This window comes from Salvelinus fontinalis, chromosome 38 (genome assembly GCF_029448725.1).
Source record: "Salvelinus fontinalis isolate EN_2023a chromosome 38, ASM2944872v1, whole genome shotgun sequence".
Taxonomy (NCBI): Eukaryota; Metazoa; Chordata; class Actinopteri; order Salmoniformes; family Salmonidae; genus Salvelinus; species Salvelinus fontinalis.
Window position 1 is genome coordinate 12841873 of NC_074702.1, and position 24693 is coordinate 12866565.

Genomic DNA, 24693 nt, shown 5'->3' on the forward strand with positions numbered 1-24693 from the left:
GGCCTGGCTTGCAGCCAATTCATCCCAAAAGTGTTCGATGAGGTTGAGATCAGGACTCTGTGCAGGCCAGTCAAGTTCTTCCACACTGATCTCGTCAAACCATTTCTCTATGGACCTTGCTTTGTGCAAGGTGGCATTGTCATGCTGAAACAGGAAAGAGCCTTCTCAAAACTGTTGCCACAAAGTTGGAAGCATAGAATCGTCTAGAATGTCATTGTGTGCTGTAGCATTGATTTCCCTTCACTGGAACCAAGAAGCCTAGCACGAAACATGAAAAAGAGCCCCAGACCATTGTTCCTCCTCCACCAAACTTTACAGTTGGCACTATAAATTTGTCCAAGTAGCATTCTCCTGGCATCCACCAAACCCAGATTTGTCCATCGGACTGCCAGATGGCGAAGCGTGATTCATCATTCCAGAAAACTTGTTTCCACTGCTCCAAAGTCCAATGGAGGTGAGCTTTACACCACTCCAGCCGACGCTTGGCATTGCGCATGGTGACCTTAGGCATATGTGCAGCTGCTCGGCCATGGAAACCCATTTCATGATGCTCCCGACGAACAGTTCTTCTGCTGACATTGCTTCCAGATGCAGTTTGGAACTCGGTAGTGAGTGCAACCGAGGACAGATTATTTTTTTACGCGCTACTCGCTTCACCACTCAGCGGTCCCAATCTGTGAGCTTGTGTGGCCTACCACTTCGGTGACTGAGCCGTTGCTGCTCCTAGATGTTTCCACTTCACAATAATAGGACTTACAGTTGACCGGGGCAGCTCTAGCAGGGCAGAAATTTGACCAACTGACTTGTTGGAAAGGTGGCATCCTATGACGGTGCCACGTTGAAAGTCATTGAGCTCTTCAGTAAGGCCATTCTACTGCAAATGTTTGTCTATGGAGATTGCATGACTGTGTGCTCATTTTTATACACCTGCCAGCAGTGTGTGGATATGGATATTTCATCCAAATGTTTAAAGCGGTGTCCACATACTTTTTTTATATATAGGTCATATATTTTTATGTGTGGTATTAGTTGTTTCTCACAGCCCTGAACCCAAGACGAGCAGCACTACAGTCATTACAATGGTCATTACTGGTTAGAGATGGTGTATCTTATGTAGGTATATTGTGGTGATTTAAATTTCTAGCTCTTCAAAAAATATTTTACTCACTGCTAATGTTTTGAAATATATACATTTTTTTTGCAAGTAAAGTGTCACTAGTGGGAAGATGTAGAAGAAATCGATGCTTGTGCAAACAAATTCATTTGTATAGGTAATTTGTATGGGTTAGGATTGCTGGAAAGCAGATCCCCTTTTCTGTAGTGATGGGGGGAAAAATCCATACAGTTACATATTTGGATTTTATTTTTGATGATATTGCAATATTATTTTTGCGCTTGTTGGCTTTACCTGCACCAAAACTCCAGTATTTTTCCTTCATAGCTTGTTCCCCATCTTTTCAAAAAGGGAGCCAATTCAGAACTTTTATTTCCACTACTGATAAAGACTCGTTCTCATAGCTCTCTATTTTCCTTCTGCAGCAGACACATGTTGAGCAATATGATTGGAACATCGAATCGCAATAAAATCACAGTATCAAATTGTAATAAAATCACAGTATCAAATTGCAATACATATAGATTCGCAATAAATATCGTATTGGCACCTTTGTATCGTATTGTGAGGCCCCGGGAAATTCCTAGCCCTACTTTTCTGTACTTCTCCTTAGCTCCCTGCCCTGGCCACATGCTGTATTTTTATTTATTTGTGTGTGTATACATACATACATGCATACATAGAGTACCAGTCAAAGGTTTTGGACACACCTACTCATTCCAGGGTTTTTCTTTATTTTTACTGTTTTCTACATTGTAGAATAATAGTGAAGACATTAGAACTATGAAATAACAACTATGGAGTCGTGTAGTAACCAAAAAAAGTGTTATATATAATGTATTTTATATTTGAGATTCTTCTAAGTAGCCACCCTTTGCCTTGATGACAGCTTTGCTCAAGCTTGGCATTCTCTCAACCAGCTTAACCTGGAATGCTTTTCCAAAAGTCTTGGAGTTCCCACATATGCTGAGCTCTTGTTGGCTGCTTTTCCTTCACTCTGCGCTCCAACTCATCCCAAACCTTCTCAATTGGGTTGAGGTCGGCTGATTGTGGAGGCCAGTTCACCTGATGCAGCACTCCATCATTCTCCTTATTGGTCAAATAGCCCTTACTCAGCTTGGAGGTGTGTTGGGTTGTTGTCCTGTTGAAAACAAATGATAGTTCCACTAAGCTCAAACCAGATGGCATGGTGTATGAATGCGGAATACTCTGTGGTAGACATGCTGGTTAAGTGTGCCTTGAATTCTAAATAAATCACTGGCAGTGTCACCAGCAAAGAACTCCCACACCACCTCCTCCATGCGTCACAGTGGGAACTACACATGCAGAGATCATCCGATCACCTACTCTGCGTCTCACAAAGAGACAGTGGTTGGAACCAAAAATCTCCAATTTGTACTCCAGACCAAAGGACAGATTTCCACCGCTCTAATGTCCATTGCTCGTGTTTCTTGGCCCAAGCAAGTCTCTTCTTCTTATTGGTGTTCTTTAGTAGTGGTTTCTTTGCAGCAATTTGACCATGAAGGCATGATCCGGATGTTTTTAGCCGTGTCTGAATCCTGGCTTAGAAAGACCACCAAAAATTCTGACATTTTCATCCCCAACTACAAGATTTTCAGACAAGATAGAACGGCCAAAGAGGGCGGTGTTGCAATCTACTGCAAAGATTGCCTGCAGAGTTCTGTTTTACTATCCAGGTCTGTTCCCAAACAATTTGAACTTCTACTTTTAAAAATCCACCTCTCTAAAAACAAGTCTCTCACCGTTGCCGCCTGCTATAGACCACCCTCTGCCCCCAGCTGTGCTCTGGACACCATATGTGAACTGATTGCCCCCCATCTATCTTCAGAGCTCGTGCTGCTAGGCGACCTAAATTGGAACATGCTTAACACCCCAGCCATCCTACAATCTAAGCTTGATGCCCTCAATCTCACACAAATTATCAATGAACCTACCAGGTACCACCCCAATTCCGTAAACACGGGCACCCTCATAGATATCATCCTAACCAACTTGCCCTCCAAATACACCTCTGCTGTTTTCAACCAAGATCTCAGCGATCACTGCCTCATTGCCTGCATCCGTAATGGGTCAGCGGTCAAACGACCTCCACTCATCACTATCAAACGCTCCCTGAAACACTTCAGCGAGCAGGCCTTTCTGATCGACCTGGCCAATGTATCCTGGAAGGATATTGATCTCATCCCGTCAGTAGAGGATGCCTGGATATTTTTTTTAAATGCCTTCCTCACCATCTTGAATAAGCATGCCCCATTCAAGAAATTTAGAACCAGGAACAGATATAGCCCTTGGTTCTCTCCTGACCTGACTGCCCTTAACCAACAGAAAAACATCCTATGGCGTTCTGCATTAGCATCGAACAGCCCCCGTGATATGCAACTTTTCAGGGAAGCTAGAAACCAATATACACAGGCAGTTAGAAAAGCCAAGGCTAGCTTTTTCAAGCAGAAATTTGCTTCCTGCAACACAAATTCAAAAAAGTTCTGGGACACTGTAAAGTCCATGGAGAATAAGAACACCTCCTCCCAGCTTCCAACTGCACTGAAGATAGGAAACACTGTCACCACCGACAAATCCACTATAATTGAGAATTTCAATAAGCATTTTTCTACGGCTGGCCATGCTTTCCACCTGGCTGCCCCTACCCCGGTCAACAGCACTGCCCTCCCCTCTGCTACTCGCCCAAGCCTTCCCTATTTCTCTTTCTCCCAAATACAGTCAGCTGATGTTCTGAAAGAGCTGCAAAATCTGGACCCTTACAAATCAGCTGGGCTAGATAATCTGGACCCTTCCTTTCTAAAACTATCTGCTGAAATTGTTGCCACCCCTATTACTAGCCTTTTCAACCTCTCTTTCGTGTCGTCTGAGATTCCCAAAGATTGGAAAGCAGCTGCGGTTATCCCCCTCTTCAAAGGGGGGGACACTCTTGACCCTAACAGCTACAGACCTATATCTATCCTACCCTGCCTTTCGAAGGTCTTCGAAAGCCAAGTCAACAAACAGATTACCGACCATTTCGAATCCCACCATACCTTCTCCACTATGAAATCTGGTTTCAGAGCTGGCCATGGGTGCACCTCAGCCACGCTCAAGGTCATAAACGATATCTTAACCGCCATCGATAGGAAACAATACTGTGCAGCCGTATTCATTGACCTGGCCAAGGCTTTTGACTCTGTCAATCACCACATCCTCATCGGCAGACTCGACAGCCTTGGTTTCTCTAATGATTGCCTCGCCTGGTTCACCAACTACTTCTCTGATCGAGTTCAGTGTGTCAAATCGGAGGGTCTGTTGTCCGGGCCTCTGGCAGTCTCTATGGGGGTGCCACAGGGTTCAATTCTTGGACCGACTCTCTTCTCTGTATACATCAATGATGTCGCTCTTGCTGCTGGTGATTCTCTGATCCATCTCTACGCAGACGACACTTCTGTATACTTCTGGCCCTTCTTTTGACACTGTGTTAACAACCCTCCAGGCGAGCTTCAATGCCATACAACGCTCCTTCCGTGGCCTCCATTTGCTCTTAAATACAAGTAAAACTAAATGCATGCTCTTCAACCGATCGCTGCCTGCACCTGCCCGCCTGTCCAACATCACTACTCTGGACGGCTCTGACTTAGAATATGTGGACAACTACAAATACCTAGGTGTCTGGTTAGACTGTAAACTCTCCTTCCAGACTCACATCAAACATCTCGAATCCAAAGTTAAATCTAGAATTGGCTTCCTATTCCGCAACAAAGCATCCTTCACTCATGCTGCCAAACATACCCTTGTAAAACTGACCATCCTACCAATCCTCGACTTCGGTGATGTCATTTACAAAATAGCCTCCAAAACCCTACTCAATAAATTGGATGTAGTCTATCACAGTGCCATCCGTTTTGTGACCAAAGCCCCATATACTACCCACCACTGCGACCTGTACACTCTCGTTGGCTGGCCCTCGCTTCATACTCGTCGTCAAACCCACTGGCTCCAGGTCATCTACAAGACCCTGCTAGGTAAAGTCCCCCCTTATCTCAGCTCGCTGGTCACCATAGCAGCACCTACCTGTAGCACGCGCTCCAGCAGGTATATCTCTCTGGTCACCCCCAAAACCAATTCTTCCTTTGGCCGCCTCTCCTTCCAGTTCTCTGCTGCCAATGACTGGAACGAACTACAAAAATCTCTGAAACTGGAAACACTTATCTCCCTCACTAGCTTTAAGCACCAGCTGTCAGAGCAGCTCATAGATTACTGCACCTGTACATAGCCCATCTATAATTTAGCCCAAACAACTACCTCTTTACCTACTGTATTTATTTATTTATTTATTTTGCTCCTTTGCACCCCATTATTTCTCTCTACTTTTTTCTATCTCTACTATCTCTACTTTTTTTACTTTTTTTTACTTGCTATATTGTATTTACTTCGCCACCATGGCCTTTTTATATTTTTATTTATTTATATATATTTTGTTTGCCTTCACCTCCCTTATCTCACCTCACTTGCTCATATTGTATATAGACTTATTTTTCACTGTATTATTGACTGTATGTTTGTTTTACTCCATGTGTAACTATGTGTTGTTGTATGTGTCGAACTGCTTTGCTTTATCTTGGCCAGGTCGCAATTGTAAATGAGAACGTGTTCTCAATTTGCCTACCTGGTTAAATAAAGGTGAAATAAAAAAAAATTAAAAAAATTCACACAGACTCCTCTGAACTGTTGATGTCTGTTACATGAACTCTGTGAAGCAGTTATTTGGGCTTTAATTTCTGAGGCTGTCAACTCTAATGAACTTATCCTCTGCAGCAGAGGTAACTCTGGGTCTTCCTTTCCTGTGTTGGTCCTCATGAGAGCCAGTTTCATCATATCGCCTGATGGTTTTTGCGACTGCACTTGAATAAACGTTCAAAGTTCTTGAAATTCTCCGCATTAACTGACCTTCATGTCTTAAAGTAATGAAGGACTCTTCTTTCTCTTTGCTTTTTTGATCTATTCTTGCCATGATATGGACTTGGTCTTTTACCAAATAGGGCTGTCTTCTGTATACCACCCTACCTTATCACTACCCTAACTGGCTCAAACGTGTTAAGAAGGAACGAAATTCCACACATTAACTTTTAAGAAGGCACACCTGTTAATTGAAATCCTTTTCAGGTGACTACCTCATGAAGCTTGTTGAGAGAATGCCAAGAGTGTGCAAAGCTGTCATCAAGGCAAAGGGTGGCTACTTTGAAGAATCTCAAATATAAAATATATTTAGATTTAACACTTTTGCTTAGTACGTGATTCCATATGTGTTATTTCATAGTTTTTCACTAGTATTCTAAAATGTAGAAAATGTTAAAGTTAAACCCTGAAATGAGTAGGTGTCAACTTTTGAATGGTACTGTATATGTATATTTTTATTACTTTGTTGCTCGTCATGTGAAAGCTGAGACGTGGGGCTGTCACTTGTTAGGTGTATAAAGTTTCCTCACTATCATATTCTATTTTCTCAGCCTCAAAGTTTCCTTTGTGGAATGGTTCTTTATGGCAACCATAGATGACCCATGGATCGGACATACAGTGCCTTCAGAAAGTATTCAAACCCCTTGACTTTTCCACATTTTGTGTTACAGCCTGAATTCAACATGGATTAAATTGAGATTTTCTGTCACTGGCCTACGCACAATACCCCACAATGCCAAAGTTTAATTATGTTTTTAGACATTTTTACAAATTAATTAAAGATGAATATCTTGAGTCAACTATTCAAACCCTTAGTTATGACAAGCCTAAATAAGTTCAGGAGTAAAAATTTGCTTAACAATTTGCATAATAAGTTGCATGGACTCACACTTTGTGCCATAATAGTGTTTATCATGATTTTTGAATGACTACCTCATCTCTGAACCCCACACATACAATTTTTTGTAAGGTCCCTCAGTCAAGCAGTGAATTTCAAACACAAAAACAAGGGAGGTTTTCCAATGCCTCGCAAAGAAGGGCAGCTATCGGTAGATGGGTAAATCAACATCCGGTAGAAAACAAAGCTACAGCAAAGTTGAAATATTTGAACTCTGGCGGCAAGTTCCATCTACTGTGGCAGCTGACATTAGATATTTATATATTTCATTTTACATATATTTGCAAAAATGTCCAAAAACATGTTTTCACCTTGTCATTATGGGGTATTTAATCAATTTTGAATAAATGTAATCCATTTTGAATTCAGGCTGTAACACAACACAATTTGGAATAAGTCAAGGAGTAGGAATACTTTCTGAAGGCACTATATGTTGTCCACCTTAGTATCGGGAAATGATGTCATAGTCCTGATTTGTGCTTTGTAATTTCCTCAGTTACCATTTTAGGATTTCCTGTGTGAATCCTCTTGAGTATTTGTATTTATTATGGCAGCAGCTTCTCTTCCTGGGGTCCAGCCAAATTAAGGCAGTTTTATGCAATAAAAATAAACATGACATAAAATTTCACCACAGATACACATTAAGTGTGTGCCCTCAGGCCGCTACTCTACTACCACATATCTACAACATAGCATAGTGCGTATGCTATTGTGTGTATTTATGGCTTTGTGTGTAGGTCTCTACACAGCCCCCATTGTTCCATAAGGTGCATTTTGAGCCGTTTAAAAAAAAAATATATCTAATTTTACAGCTTGCATAAGTTACTTGATTTTGAATAGTGTTCCAAGCAGTCATGGTTCTATGTAGTACTGTGTGCTTCCATATTCTGTTCTGAACTTGGGGACTGTGAAGAGACCTCTGCTGGCATGTCTTGTGGTGTATGCATGGGTGACTTATAACAGTGAGTGAGTTTTATAATTATAAATTATTTCACTCAGAATTTGTGTAAAGATGTAATTTATTTCGGCTAGCTAAATTGCAGGGGGGGGGGGGGTGTACTCAGTGTGTACCCATTGATTCTGGAAAAATATAACTTATAAATGCCTCATGAGCTTAGTTCAACTGTCGTACCCCATCAGGACCCCAAATATATATGTATTTATGTACATATAAGCTTGTTTTTGTTGTTTGTAAACATTGTGAATATAAACAAACACTTTATAGTCTCAACATGGTTACATCTATAATTTTGATATTTAATGGATGATTTTGAGTGGTGATTTTGAATGAATTTGAGTGGTTATATTTCTCCGGCCTCATATACCTCAGCTTTTTACACAAACGGTGGCGGGGTACCCACTTTGTTTGAACTGCAGATTGCCCGTTTTTAAATTGCGCTTCAAGAAAGGATATCTGGAAACGGCGCAAGAGAACATGAGTGATTCCACTATTATAACCACCAACTCTGTTCTGGCCAGTAATGCATATTCCCCTACCGACTGGTAAAATTGTTCACAGAAGATCTATTTGTCACGTGGATATGTGTTACATTTGGGGATCCACCTTGTTTATGGATGTAAGGGCACAACAGCAATTTTCTGATCTTAGAATTCCAGAGATCCCAGGATTGAGCCGAGGGTCAGGTGAGGTCAGTGTGACCTGTCCTTTCCCAGACAGGATCAGTGTCAGCAGTGGAGTGTGATTACGGAGGAATGTGGCTGTTTCGGTCAGATCAGAGCACACACTGTCCTCTTTCCCTCGCTCTCTATCTGGTAGTGCGTGAGCGGTGTGGGTCAGAGGGGAAGTGAGCGGTAAGGGGACACCCAGGTAGGAATTCAGCCAGGAACTCTCCAACAGTCTGCGGTCTCCTGACCGTCCTGTGGAACGGCCCGTTATCCCTGCCTACTGCAGTCTCTCACACATGACTGGTAGAGCAGGTTGGTTATTAAATGAACCCAGTCACCTAGTAACTACATGGTATCTAGGGAGAGAGAATTCACGCTAACTCAGCACAATGTGGTGGTGTTATTGTACTAGAACAGAATAACCTCTACAATGTCGGTAGTAGTGACACTTGTCATTACCATTTTCTACCACTTATCTGTAATCTAATGTTATGGGTTATTATATGGTCAAATTTTCTTAACATAATAACGGGGACTATTAGAATGTTCATTGTCATAAACAAAGCATAGCTATATCATGACTTAATTATAACACTAGATTTTCAATTAAAGTTAATGTTACTAGCCAGAGAAGGTTAGTGTTGTCACATTTGATGTGACATTTTACATTTAAATATGCTTTCACAAATGCATTACACTTTAATAAATAGATCTCTTAAGCCATGTAGGTTTAGACTGATGAGATATTTCAACCAGCAGGTTTCTAAAGTTCTGGTGGAGCTGACATTGGAAAGGTGCTACATAGATCATGATTGAGGATTTAAACAACAACCATTGACACTCCTGGTTAACGTTTAAACAAATGGAATGCCTGTCTATTGAAAGCGCAGTTGCTGTGCTCAGTTATATTGTGCAGGCTGAATCAGACTACTCATTGATTTAGTTTTGACTTTCATTCCCACTATCTAAAGCCACATCATGTAATGTACTATACATTAAGAAAAACACAGAGAGGATGCACATATGTATGTTTACATTACAAACATCAAATGGTTGTGTGTGAAAAGGTGCTTGTCATTGTTAGCTATTTCTCTGAACCACACCTCTCAGTACAGAACACCTCATTACCCATCAGTCTAACTGGTTTGACTAATATGCTGCTACCCTGCTGTATGCCTAGCAGTCCTACTATACCTTCTTGTTTAGTTAATACCATTAGCTCTCCAGATGTCCCCTCGTGCTTGTAGTGGTCACATGCAGTGCCTTCAGAAAGTATTCACACCCTTTGTCTTTTTCAAAAAGATAAATAGTTTTACAGCCTGAATTTAAAGTGGATTACACTTAGATTTTTTTGTCTGGCCTATACACAATAAGTAGAATTATGTTTTTAGAAATGTTTACTAATAAAAAATAAAAAATAATTCTCCTGAGTCAATAAGTATTCAACCCCTTTGTTGACGCAAACCTAACGTTTAGGAATATGACTTCTACCTTACCTGTCACCCTAGACCCAGTTCAATTTGCTTACCGCCCCAATAGGTCCACAGACGATGCAATCGCCTTCACACTGCCTTATCCCATCTGGACAAGAGGAATACCTATGTAAGAATGCTGTTCATTGACTACAACTCAGCATTCAACACCATAGTACCCTCCAAGCTCATCATTAAGCTTGAGGCCCTGGTTCTCAACCCCCGCCCTGTGCAATTGGGTCCTGGACTTTGACGGGTCGCCCCCAGGTGGTGAAGGTAGGAAACAACATCTCCACTTTGCTGATCCTCAACACTGGGGCCCCACGAGGGTGCGTACTCAGCCCCCTCCTGTATTCACTGTTCAACCATGACTGCATGGCTATGTACACCTCCAACTCAGTCATCACATTTGCAGATGACACAACAGTGCTAGGCTTGATTACCAACAACGATGAGACAGCCTACAGGGAGGAGGTGAGGGCTCTCGGAGTGTGGTGTCAGGAAAATAAATAACCTCTCACTCAACGTCAATAAAACAGAGGAGATGATCGTGGACTTCAGGAAACAGCAGAGGGAGCACCCCCCTATCCATATGGGACATCAGTGGAGAAGGTGGAAAGTTTTTAAGTTTAAGTTCCTCTGCGTACACATCACGGACTAACTGAAATGGTCCACCCACACAGACCGTGTGGTGAAGAAGGCGCACCAGCAGCGCCAATTCTTCGCCTCTTCAACAGTACCTCTTCAACCTCAGGAGGCTGAAGAAATGTGTCTTGTCACCTAAAACCCTCACAAACATTCAGATGCACAATTGAGAGCATCCTGTTGGGCTGTATCACCACCTGGTATGGCAACTGTACCGCCCACAACCCGCAGGGCTCTCCAGAGGGCGGTGCGGTCTGCCCAACGCATCACCGGGGGCAAACGATCTGCCCTCCAGGACACCTACAGCACCACATGTCACAGGAGGGCCAAAAAGATCATCAAGGACAACAACCACCCTAGCTACTGCCTGTTCACTCCGCTACCATCCATAAGGCGTGGTCAGTACAGGTGAATCAAAGCTGGGACCGAGACAGAAGCTCTTTTTCCAATCTCAAGGCCATCAGACTGTTAAACAGCCATCACTAGCACAGAGAGGCTGCTGCCTACATACAGACTTGAAATCATTGGCCACTTTAATAAATGGAACACTAGTCACTTTAATAATGGCACTTGAATAATGTTTTCATATCTTGCATTACTGATCTCATATGTATATACTGTATTCCATACTCTATTGCATCTTAGCCTGTGCTGCTCTGTCATTGCTCATGCATATATTTGTATATTCTTATTCCATTCCTTTACTTAGATTTGTGTGTATTAGGTATCGGTTGTGGAATTGATGGATATTACTTGTTAGATATTGCTATTGCTGCACTGTCAGAAATAGAAGCACAAGCATTTCGCTACACTCGCAATGACATCTGCTAACCATGTGTATGTGACCAATAACCTTTGATTTGAATACAAATTTGCTAAACAAGTCACATTGCATGGATTCACTCTGTGTGCAATAACAGAGTTTAACATGATTTTTGAATGACTACCTCATTTCTGTACCCCACACATACAGATAATTGTAAGGTTGAGCAGTGAATTTGAAATTCAACCACAAAGACCAGAGAAGTTTTCCAGTGCCTTGCAAAGAAGGGCACCTATTGGTAGATGGGCATTGAATGTCTTTTTGAACATGGTGAAGTTATTAATGACACTTTGAATGGTGTATAAACACCCATTCACTACAAAGATACCGGAGTCATTCCGAACTCGGTTGCCAGAGAGGGAGGAAACTGCTCAGGGATTTTGCCATGAGGCCAATGGTGACTTTAAAACAGAGTTTAACGGCTGTGATAGGAAACAACTAGGGATGGATCAACATTGTAGTTACTCCACAATACTAACCTAAATGACAGTGAAAAGAAGGAAGCCTGTACAGAATAAAACTATTCATAAACATGCATCCTGTTTGCAACAAAGCACTAAAGTAATACTGCAAAAAATGTGGCAAACAATTAACTTTTTGTACTGAATACAAAGTGCTATGCTTGGGGCAAATCCAATACATCACATTACAAAGTAGCACTCTACAGATTTTGAAACATAGGGATGTCCGTGTTGTGTTATGGGTACGCTTCTAATCGTTAAGGACTGGGGAGTTTAATCGGGATAGAAAAGGAATGGGGCTAAGCACAGGCAAAATCTAGAGGAAAACCTGGTTGTCTGCTTTCTACCAGACACTGGGAGATGAATTCACCTTTTAGCAGAGCAATAACCTAAAACACAAGGTCAAATCTACACTGCATTTGCTTACCAAGAAGACCGTAAATGTTCCTGATTGGCCGAGTTACAGTTTTAACTTAAATCCGGTTGAATCTATGGCAAGACGTAAATGGTTGTCTAGCAATGTTCAACAAGAAATTTGAAGAATTTTGAAAAGAATAATGGGAATATATTGTACAATCTAGGTGTGCAAAGCTCTTAGAATATAGCCAGAAAGACTCACAGCTGTAACTGCTACCAAAGCTGATTCTAATAAGTATTCAAACCCCTGAGTCAATACATATGTAAATTCGATATTTATGTTTTTCATTTAAAATAAATTTGCCAAAATGTCTAAACATTTTGTCACTATGGGGTCTTGTATGGAACAGAATGCATGTAATCAATTTTGAATTCAGGCTGTAACACAACAATGTGGAATAAGTCAAAGGGTATGAATACTTTCTGAAGGCACTGTATTTATCTTTAGTGGTGTTTTTTTACAGACAATACACTGTTACAGGCTTTTGCAGTGTTTTTGTTTTGTTTTCTTCTGTTCTGTTTATACTGTCAGTGAAAGTTGTCCACTGTCTAATGCATTCAACACCATTTCCGGTGTAATCATATGACACTACTGAGGCCTGTAGCTGGAAAGACATCAGCACAGTTCACATGGATCTAACTGGAGGGAGTAGTATTTTTGTTTGAGGGCAGAGAGATGGAGACAAAGGGGATATGACGAAAAGCATGTAATGGTTTTATTAGGCTGTGATCAGGGTGACTGATGGAGAGAGCGACCCCCGAGCGTTTACTGACCCCATCCTTAATGATTCCCTTAATTCCAGACCGTGATTGCTGTTAGAAATTCCAATTAGGAGGCATGTGTGAGAGCCAGAGCGTGGTAAGAATGGCCTTTAATTGTGATGAGTTATCATCTAGACCAGTGTAATTGAGCCCCCATCTTAAGGGGCGGCACTTCTGACAAATTGATTTAATACCGAAGCGATTCTCCCGTCCCTAATGGTGGATCGAGTCCTTCTCTCCATGCTGGGCCACAGGCGCAGAGGCAATTGTGTGCGGTGATTACTATCTGCTCTGTAATCGCTCTCTGTCGTCTGCGTGCGCAAGCAGACTCGGACACACACCCTGGACCCAGGGCAGGGCACATAGATCTTAGCCTATGCCCCAGGTAGCCATGAACTTACCTATCATACTGAAGTACTGTAGGGAGAGAGAGAGAGGGCTGATATGGAGAGTCACTATATGCACATAAGTCAATATGACATCAATTCAAATTTTAATGGTCACATACACATATTTAGCAGATGTTATTGCGGGTGTTGCGAAATGCTTGTGTTCCTAACTCCAACAGTGCAGTAATATATAACAATTCACAACAATACACAGAAATCTAAAAATAAAAGAATGCAATTTTAAAATATTTATAAATATTAGAGCGAGCAATGTCGGTGTGGCATTGACAAATACAGTAGAATAGAATACAGTATATACAGTGCCTTCGGAAAGTATTCGGACCCCAACACACAATTGATTTAAAAAAACAGATCTCACATTAACATAAGTATTCAGACCTTTTACTCAGTACTTTCTTGAAACACCTTTGGCAGTGATTACAGCCGAGTCTTCTTGGGTATGACGCTACAAGCTTGGCACACCTGTATTTGTGAAGTTAATCCCCTTCTTCTCTGCAGATCCTCTCAAGCTCTGTCAGGTTGGATGGGGAGCGTTGCTGCACAGCTATTTTCAGGTCTCTCCAGAGATGTTTGATCAGGTTCTGGGCCACTCAAGGACATTCAGAGACTTGTCCCGAAGCCACTCCTGCGTTGTCTTGGCTGTGTGCTTAGGGTCGTTGTCCTGTTGGAAGGTGAAACTTCACCCCAGTCTAAGAACCTGCACCATTGCACTCAGGACTTCATCAAGGATCTCTGTGTACTTTGCTCCGTTCATCTTTCCTGACTAGTCTGACATGCATAGTCAACTGTGGAACGTTATATAGACAGGTGTGTCTTTTCCAATGATGTCCAATCAATAGAATTTACCACAGGTGGACTCCAAGTTGTAGAAACATCTTCAGGTACATTCTGTTTCCATTGATCATCCTTAACTCAATTTCGAGTCTCATTGCAAAGGGTCTGAATACTTAGGTAAATATGGAATTTCTGTATTTTATTTAATAGATTTGCAAAATGTTCTTGCTTTGTTGTGGAGGTTTTGTGTGTAGATTGCTGAGTTTAAAAAAAATCTATTTTAGAATAAGGCTGTAATGTAACAAAATCTGGAAAAAGTCAAGGGGTCTGAATACTTTCAGAATGCACTGTACATATGAAATGAGTAAAGCAGTATGTAAACATTATTAAAGTGGGGCAGCAGGTAGTGGGTGCAGGTAGCCTAGTGGTTAGAGCGTTGGACTACTAACCGAAAGGTTGCAAGATCAAATCCCCGAGCTGACAAGGTAAAAAAAATAAAAATCTGTCGTTCTTCCCCTGAACAGGGCAGTTAACCCACTGTTCCTAGGCCGTCATTGAAAATAAGAATTTGTTCTTAACTGACTTAAAGGTAAACATTATTTTTTTTTTTAAACAGGGTTGAGTAACGCTGTGGGCGGTGCAGTTTCCAGCTAGTCATGGCTGTTCAACAGTCTGATGGCCTTATGGTAGAAGCCGTTTTTCAGTCTCTCGGTCCCAGCTTTGATGCACCTGTACTGACCTTGCCTTCTGGATGATAGCGGGGTGAACAGGCAGTGGCTCGGGTGGTTGTTGTCCTTGATGATCTTTTTGGCCTTCCTGTGACATCGGGTGCTGTAGGTGTCCTGGAGGGCAGGCAGTGTGCCCCTGGTGATGCGTTGGGCAGACCGCACCACCCTCTGCGGTTGTGGGCGGTGCAGTTGCCGTACCAGGCGGTGATACAGCACGACAGGATGCTCTCAATTGTGCATCCGTAAAAGTTTGAGGGTCTTAGTGTGGTGAAGAAGGCGCAACAGCCCCTGTATGTGCGGGTGGAACATTTCAGATTGACAGTGATGTGTACGCCGAGACGTACTCCACTGCGGTCCCGTCGATGTGGATAGGGACGTTCTCCCTCTGCTGTTTCCTGAAATCCACAATCCGCTGCTTCGTTTTGTTGACGTTTTAGTGACATGGTGAGGCAATGGCTAGGGAGTATTGTTGTTGTCACCAAGTACTTGCTCACAGTTGGCGGTTCCTTAGAGAAGGTGGAGCACATACAGAGTGCCATGGAAGTCTTTTCTGCAATGCAACGTGTGTGCTCTCCGGTCACTAAACTGGTTGGGCCTGTTCTGACGTCAGGATTTGTTCTGAGCCTGTTTCAACTTGTCAGTGATTCTCCCCATTTTGTTTATTTACAAATGAAACAAAAACATTGTTTCACATGACTGACACCATTGTTGTTATGGTGTGAATCAGTGTTTAGACGTCTTTGCAATTCACCGTCACTCTAATACAGGGTGATGATCCAGATTGCGGTCAGTTTCACAAAAAAATGCAATTGTCTGTCTTTCCCCTGCTGACCTACACACACCACACATCTGACTACTGCACTGATAGACAGACACACACTGACCTTTCCATGGTAACACCTCAAGGACATCTCCCTCTCTCTCTGTGTCTCTTTTTAAATCCATTAGTAAGGTTTTAGCCTCCAATGTGAAATGAGAAGTATGGCTTAGGTTATACTAGTGATACATAACCCTTCCTGATGAGATCAGTGAGTTGGATCAGTTCCTCTTTGGGCTAATGCAGCTGCTGTTGCTTCTTGATTTTAGTTGTCGAGCCACAGAATCTTAGCTTTCATTTAGTTCTTTGTTACTGTTCGAATGTTGACGATGGGAACTTTCTGATGCCAGGATCAGTAGAATTGGCACTTTGTTTCTAGTGCCTTCGTTGATGTCACAGGCTTTTCCTTTGTAGCTTTTTACAAGTCCCCTGTCATTACTTTCACCTCGTATGGTGAGACTGAAGTCTGGAGGTGGCTATAGTTACTGTCTTGTACTTCAGTGTTCAGTCTCTTCCTGAAATCATCCTGAAACTATGATCTCCTAACAATCTCCATGTCGTCCTGCAAGTTAGATGACTCACATACTCTATACTGGATGTTATTGTACTCCTAAGTCTTGAGTATTAGTAATCTCATCATATAAATGTAGGTAAGAAATTAACTTATCTCCGTCTTTTTATGTCTGTCTGCCTCTGTCTACCTAGGGGCAGAACGGGCGGCATGAGCAGGTCACCTTCCTGGATAACAAAGAGAAGATGTCATCGAAGAAGAAGACTGGAGTGATAGTGGGAGTCCTCATCGCTCTGCTTGTTTTGGCAGCCGTGACAGGAATCCTCATCTGGCTCTTTGTTAGTGAGTACAACTTTACTATGTAGTCTGAGACTAATGTATGTAATAATCATAGACTAGGTACTATCACTCAGTCTGACTGAAAATGCAAAGGATGCCCCAAAGTGGCTCAATAACTCCAACCGTACTAATGTTGCTAATTTCCAACCCTCTCAGTTTGGCCTGGAGTATTCTGGGAGGTTTGTTTCTTCTAAAGTCTGAACATTGATAGCTGAAATGTAAATAATGGCAAGCAGCTTTTTATAATCTACCAGAAAGACTAGAGTTTGAGTTGGCAGCCCTAGCCAACTGCCATTGGTCAATCTAAACCTGCCATCTACAGGGCAAACCCAGGAGATTTCACGTTCATAGGCGCTGCCTGACTGCTGCTTTGAAGGCCTAGACGTTTGATACAAATATCTGAAAAAAGTGGAACGTTTGGAAGTTTTAATTTGCCATTGATAACCTGTTTGACAGGCCTTAATTTGTTTGGTGTTAATAATTCAGGGGAGTAAAGTGGAGCGGTGCAGAGTAGACAGAACATCCTGACAGTCACACACACACTCTCACTCTACAGCATGATCAGAGGCTTTTACTGAGAGATAATCAAAAGATTAACAAACTCCTAATTCTCCTAAATCCCTGTTCTCTTTTTATTTGCTCCAGCAGAGAATCATATTAACCATCTCTGGAAGTTTATGAGGAGGCATTGGTGTTGCATGTACAATTTTTTTTAAATGACTTCCTCTTTCTCCCACTCTCTTTCCCTCACTCAGTCAAAGGCAAGGAGTCGGCAGCCACCATAAGTATGAAGCGTGTCCCAGCTCAGCGGGTGTATAGCGGGCACATGAAACTGGACAACGTGCCCTACAACCAGAATCTGGAGGACCCCACCAGCACAGAATTCAACAAGCTGGCAGACGACCTGGAAGAGATAGTGAGTTTGACCCCGGTTTAGGCTCAGATGCCATGTCCTGGTGATGTTCTGTTAAAAAAACAGTTTGAACAGATTTAGTTTTTCTATGGTGGTCATATGGTGACAGACAAAAGTGATGAGATGACAGACAGACATCCGTAATTTCCAATCAGTTTCTTGCCTGCGTCAAAAGTTGAAATTCCTTGAACTTTTGATGGATGGATAGATTGATGACTGGCCCAATACCCTTCTACCAAGTGAACCACCACCCACAATACCCTTCTACCAAGTGAACCTCCACCCACAATACCTTTCTACCAAGTGAACCTCCACCCACAATACCTTTCTACCAAGTGAACCTCCACCCACAATACCTTTCTACCAAGTGAACCTCCACCCACAATACCTTTCTACCAAGTGAACCTCCACCCACAATACCTTTCTACCAAGTGAACCTCCACCCACAATACCTTTCTACCAAGTGAACCTCCACCCACAATACCTTTCTACCAAGTGAACCTCCACCCACAATACCTTTCTACCAAGTGAACCTCCACCCACAATACCTTTCTACCAAGTGAACCTCCACCCACAATACCTTTCTACCAAGTGAACCTCCACCCACAACACCCTTTAGGTCAGGTACGTTATTACGTCAGGTGTCAGAGTTCAGAACTGACTGAGATTCAGTTTCTCTCTCTTGTAAGGTTTGTTGTAGCTATCTGCCACAGCATGTTTTTCTCCTGGTGGAAGGAGCTGGCTAAAAGCAAATTTGTGTTGGTGGACTGGAAGAGAGAACATCATCTAGTTACTCTGTTATTTCCAACATTTCCTTTCATTGGAGTAATGGAGATGTGTGTATCGCCACTTGGGAACATGACAATGATAAACTGCTATTGCTAAACCCCCGGTCAGTGTGGCATTGCTTTAGTATGTATGGCTGCATGAGTGACAATGTAAGGTATGTCTGAATGGAATTCTAGTTGACTGTTCACTGAGCATTAATGTGACAACAGAGCACACCACCACCATTATTCTATGCTCGGTATGTTCAGTGCATCCTCTGGCCATGTATTGCAGATGCAGTAGAGCAAAGTGTCATTATATGTTGGTGATTGGGTCTACAGTATATACAAATGAACTAACAAAGCCAATCAGAAACCAACACACTATTGGCTCCACTGGCAAGACTAAAGAATACACAGTTATTTTTTTTTATTTTTTTTGAGGGAACAATGCACCTCTCTTTATGTTGGAGGTGCTGTGTCGTTGACTTGGTAGTGTGGTTGACTTGGTAGTCTGCTGTTGCCTGCTGTAGAATATGGCATTTGTGCTTAGAAACAGCTTTGAATAAGGAAATCCACACTTAGGTTGTCACCAAAAATCCTAGAGACTTGATATTCCTTTTTTTAAAGCTGAGAATCACTAACTTTTATGCTTTAGGGATTTATTGAAATTATTTCAGAGGTAAGCAGGCCTTGAGGGTAGTTGTACATTTTCTGTAGAGTCTTTGAAATCCCAGCTGATGACGACTGATACACTTCGTCTCTCGTTTGAGCTCTGAAAACGGCAATGGGATCACATTCTACACTTCTGGGCTTAAATTCAGTGGATCACTCATTTTGCTCTCCTCTGAAATTGTTAATAGACTTTCTCCATTGTGGTCCATTTAAAAGTCTCCAGCCCATTTCTCGGTTCTCAATGTGGTCTTATCAGAGTTGATACAGATGAAAATCGTTCACTACTCTCTTCAGTCTGTTTCAGGGAGCTGAGGTGAGTTCAGCTCCTCTGCCTTTATAATGTACCTTTTGGATTTAACATTTACCAGCCTGATAATTACATGTCCGCTACATGGGTTCTTATTCACAGTCTGAACTGGAGTTTAACACACACTATGAACAGACAGCATGATTAGTAACAACACATGCTAGGATTCGACATCCAGTTTCTTTCTACATTTCTTTCACAACTGTAGCTGAAGACACTCGTCCTCCATGGGATCTCCAATGGAACCCCTGTTATTCATGGCATGCAGGCAGTTTGAATGCAAGCATACACACTTGTTCTCAGGGGCCTTATTGCAGCCGCAGACAAACTTTTCTTGGTATCGAACTGGCCAATACCTGGAGCACTCCCAACACCATGGTAACCTTGATCAATTAAACCTTATATGGAGGATTCAGCTGAACTCTGAGGTCACGGCTCCCTATCTTCGCCATGGTAACAGCAAATGGGTTGTCAGGTAACCGAGTGAAATCAAATTTTTATGTTTGTCTTTTTTCACCAGCTTAAGATCAACTACAAACAAGTTGAGTTCCTTTCCAAGTACTACACCACATCTGTGGTGACCGCCTTCAGGTAGGAGAGCATTCTGGGATGTGGAGTTTCTGCATGCTGGTAATGTACAGTTGGCCATAAAGCTAGTCATGTGATCACTTTTTTTATTACATAATATGAATCTTTGAAAATGCTTATTGGATAAGTGTAATTTGGACAATGGAACGTCCATTGCAGCAACTCAAAACACCAGCTGTATCTGAGGAGAGGTTTGATCAAACCTGCACTATAGAAATGTTGAAGTGCATGACTGAGTGATCCCTCTCTCTCCAGTGAGGGGGTGCTGGCCTACTATTGGACCCAGTTTGACATCCCGGCAGCGGACCTGGAGATGCTGCCAGAGTTCTCTGAGGAGCGGGTCCTGGAGGTACTGTGGAATGGCATCAGGGAGCAGGGCAAACGCTCCGGCCAGAGCCTCCGCATCAGCCAAGTCACTGCCTCACGTGAGTTAGTAGTTAGTACAACCTAGTCAAGACCAAACCAGGGGGTGTAGTCTCTAGGGCAGGGGGTTTATCTAGTGGCTTAGGGTTTAAACTAAGCAAGCAGTGACCAACCCTCCTCCTGGAGAGTTACCCTGAGTCCTGCAAGCTTCCACTTCAACCCAAATCCAACACCTATCGTTCTACTAATTGGCTGCTCACCAGGACCTTGATCAGCTGAATGAGGGGTAACAGAATTGGTCACCAGGACCTTGATCAGCTGAATGAGGGGTAACAGAGTTGGATCAAAAGCCTGCACACCCAGTAGCTCTCCAGAAGGATGGTTGGCCTCCCCTCAACTAAAGAGTCGTGTTTAATGAAGAGAAATGTATTGTCTGAAGCAAGCCCCCTCTCTGTCATCTTCCATAAGCATTCATATCTGATCTGATTTCTGCATTAATGGCTGTTCTATGCCAGCTAGATGTCTCTGACATGCCCTAATAAGATAACGTGGAGGTATAAGGGACGCCACTCTGTTTTCTATTGTATCAGTGATTGGACACTTTATGTAGTTTGGGTCTTCTAATTACATTACAGTAGTTGGCCCCTGGACTGCCCTCTAGCTCTCTGCCTGCCTGGCTCTAGCCATTATCATTATTCTAGCTTCTGTCTACTTCGCATTGCAAATAGGTCACCTTATATTACTTAGTGGTTTTGCTCTCTTTAAAATGATTTCTGTTTATATGATTTGATGTGGCTGTCAGACAGAGATGTATCCCTGGGCTCCGCGGGGCGAGGGGACGTTAAACAACAGTCCAATATTTTACGCCCATGCATCACTCTATCAGCTTCTCAGTTTTGGTAACACTTTCTTAACCCCCTTCCTCCCTCCTTAACTCTCATTTCCCCTTTCCCTATCCTCCTTCATCTCTCCTTTTCTCTCTTCTCCCTCCCCCTCTTACTCCACTACTTTTCTGTCTCTCTCCCTCGCCCCCCTTCTCCCCCCCCCCCCTTTCTCTCCAGGCACAGACCCCAGGATGGCCAGGAAACCCAGAGCCGGTGAGTAAACCCACTGTCTCCCGTTTCAATCACATTTCGCTGTAATTTTCAACCCGCTAGTTGTTCACCCCGCTGCTGCCAGTCTGTGAGAATGCCTGCCCCGCTTGATACATAATGCTGCTGCTGCTCCGTTCATGAAGAGAATGAGAGCCCTGGCTATATAGTACATGAGTGGCCTACTGAATAAAAATGGATGTTGGCCTATTTCACGCGTCTTCTTTTACCCTCTGTGTTGAGGCGTAATCCTCAAACGATTTTGCGCATGTTCCATTTAATTTCAGATGAGAGTTGATAGTTGACATTGCATCAACAGATGACACTGGATGATGAACAGTGTAGTAGACATGGTATAAGATGTGTACATTTCTCCACACCATGATATGACATTTTGATTGATGCCATACAACACAGCTCTAATCTTTTTTTCCCACTATGTTATCTGCCTTGGCATTTGCACTTTTGGGACTAGCGTGTCTAAGTTTTTCCTTAGCATGTGAGCTGACCAGGGAAAACCCACAGCCTTGTTGGGCTACTGTATTTATATGTCTGTACATCTACTAATGTAATCTGTTATGCTGTTCATTTCCTGACCGTCAGATTACGAGTGTTTCTTCCGGTTGGAGGCTGACACCTTAGTTCAGAGCTTCCAGTCTCCAGGCTTCCCAGATCAGTACCCGGCCCAGTCCCGCTGCCAGTGGCAGATCAGAGCCCCGGAACAGAACGCCATCTCAGTCCGCTTCTCCCACTTCCACATAGAGGACGACTGCTCCGATGACTTTGTGTCCATCTACGACTCCCTCAGCCCGGATGAGTCCCAGGCCATCACTCAGTGAGTGCTCTCACAACCACTACTGTGATAATGATGATAGATAAATAATATGAATAATGCATAGATTTTTATTAGTGCTTTTCATGGACCCAAAGACTATAGTACAGGGATGGTGATGAGAGAGGCTGAATCAGGCCAGTGTCTGTCATAATGCCACTATTCTCCACAGCCCAAGGAAATCTGTGACAAACTCCATCTTAATATCAGCAGTGATACACAGACAAGTGAATTAAATTGTAAGATTGCAAATTTGTGTGAGACATATTGTCTTTGTTCAATGGGAGGTGGTTTCCTGGTGTCTAGGCTAGGTGTAATTGATAGGTTGTTGTGCTGCGAGAAGGCGGGTTTGTTTCCAATCGATAACGCTATGTTAACAAAGGAAGCAGAAAGTCAACTTCAAACTTGCTTTCTTTCAGCACAATAAATAATATATTCTTCATCCTACCAAGAAACATACTGAGTATACAAAACATTAGGAACACCTGCTCTTTCCATGACATAGAGGTGAAACCTATGATCACTTATTGATGTCACCTGTTAAATCTACTCCAATCAGTGTAGATGAAGGGAGGAGACAGGTTAATGATTTTTAAGCCAAGCGAAACATGGATTGTGTGTGTGAATGGACAAGACAAAAAATGTAAGTGCTTTTGAGCGGGGTATTGTAGTTGGTGCCAGGCACACCGGGTTTGACTGTGTCAAGAACTGCAACGCTGCTGGATTTTTCACATTCAACAGTTTCCTGTGTGTATCAAGAATGGGCCACCATCCAAAGAACATCCAGTCAACTTGACGCAACTGTGGGAAGCATTGTAGCCAACATGGCCCAACATCTAAGGGCAAAAGTGGGCGGTAAAACTCAAATATTAGTATGGTGTTCATAATGTTTTGTACAGTCAGTGTATCCCACTTGTTTACAACCTTTTATTAATTTAGGGTCCAACCAAGACATGCATACTACCAGTACCAACATATGCTTACTTAATGAGGAAAGAAGGTAAAAGTGTGTCATGTAGTCTTCCAGGATTCCCAAGAGGGACTGGAACATCACTTTGTATTTGGCTAAGGTCCCCAGTGGGAATACTGTCGTTTTGAAGTGTAGCGAATGCTGTGGACTTCATTCCTGTCACATCATTGGTGATTTTAGTCACTTGTTGGGATCCTGGGGAATTTAGCCCAGCACGTCGTCTTTCATTGTTAACATTGGGGACCTTCAGTGAGATTGAGTTGGCTCAGAAGGACCTCTCTTTTCCAATCTACCAGGGGTGCCACCCAGCAGCCATGCTGCTGTGTGTAATTGTGGTTGGTTGTCTGTGGACTCTTTTTGCGTCTCCCCCCCCCCCCCCCCCCCACTGTGGCAACCTGAGTGCAAATCAGTGGGGGCTACACTGCAGGCAATTTCAAGTTCCAAACAAATGCGGGTAGCCAGGCGCTGCATAAGATTTTTATATTGCTGCTCAGCCTATCAGATTTATCCAAGGTGACACCAGGTTTGAGAGCCTTAATACAATAGTTTCTAATGGCATTACCCTGCTGCAGGTAGATGTAGTGCTGCTCTTGCAGCGTCATTCACACTTCTGTGGCTCCGGCCGCCGGCCCACGCTGCAGGAACGTTTTGCTAAAATACCTGTTTGACTTAGAAATGCTGTGTGTGTCTGAGCGGGCAGGGCTATTCTTCTTCCCTTTATTAGTTGATTTAATGCTTTTTGATGTGTGGGTGCTCATCAGTTATTTAGACATTTCAAGTGTATTTAATGGGCTTATTTGGGTTTCTGATTCATGTGTTGTATTAAAAGTGTACTATGTCACTCTAACAACACAGTGTAGATGGTATACTGATGGTTTATGCCTTTCACGCCTGCACCACATTCTGTCACTGAATGAATTGAAGTCCCACACCTTGATCAGTGTTGCCCTGTCATTGGCTGACGTCTCTATTTCCTGTATGAATCTCTTCCTACAGCAAGTGTGGTCAGAGGCCTCCCAGCAATCCCCTGGAGGTGGTGTCGTCCAGTAACATCATGCTCATCAACCTTGTTACTGACAGCGCTGTCCAGAGGCCTGGCTTCAGTGCAGAGTACTCAATCATCCCCCTAACAACATGTAAGCTAACATCACACAGTCATCCCCTTACCAAGATGTACAACGACAATGCCAGTCAAACAGTCCATATTTCACTAAGTTAACATGATGAACACTCTAATGACCCAACTGTTGCCATTTTAGCTAAAAGTTGTGGGGGAGACCTGAGTGATGCTCAGGGGAACTTCAGCTCTCCCCATTACCCCAGCTTCTATCCCCCAGCCCTGGACTGCAAGTGGACCATCGAGGTTGGTGATCCTGCATCATAGCCCCTTCTGTTACCCCCTCTCTCTGATACCTCTCTATTTACCCC

The 24693-nt window shown here is 42.9% G+C and overlaps 1 protein-coding gene across 1 annotated transcript in view; it reads left to right on the forward strand.

Annotated features, from left to right (window-relative positions):
- LOC129838015 (suppressor of tumorigenicity 14 protein homolog) overlaps window positions 1-24693 on the forward strand; it is a 38407-nt gene that overhangs the window by 2123 nt on the left and 11591 nt on the right. The window contains exons 2-9 of the mRNA XM_055904657.1: window positions 16615-16762; window positions 17515-17675; window positions 19942-20012; window positions 20265-20434; window positions 21434-21469; window positions 22067-22298; window positions 24262-24401; window positions 24525-24628. Of these exons, the coding sequence (XP_055760632.1) occupies window positions 16615-16762; window positions 17515-17675; window positions 19942-20012; window positions 20265-20434; window positions 21434-21469; window positions 22067-22298; window positions 24262-24401; window positions 24525-24628 (1062 nt within the window). The remainder of the gene's footprint in view (window positions 1-16614; window positions 16763-17514; window positions 17676-19941; window positions 20013-20264; window positions 20435-21433; window positions 21470-22066; window positions 22299-24261; window positions 24402-24524; window positions 24629-24693) is intronic.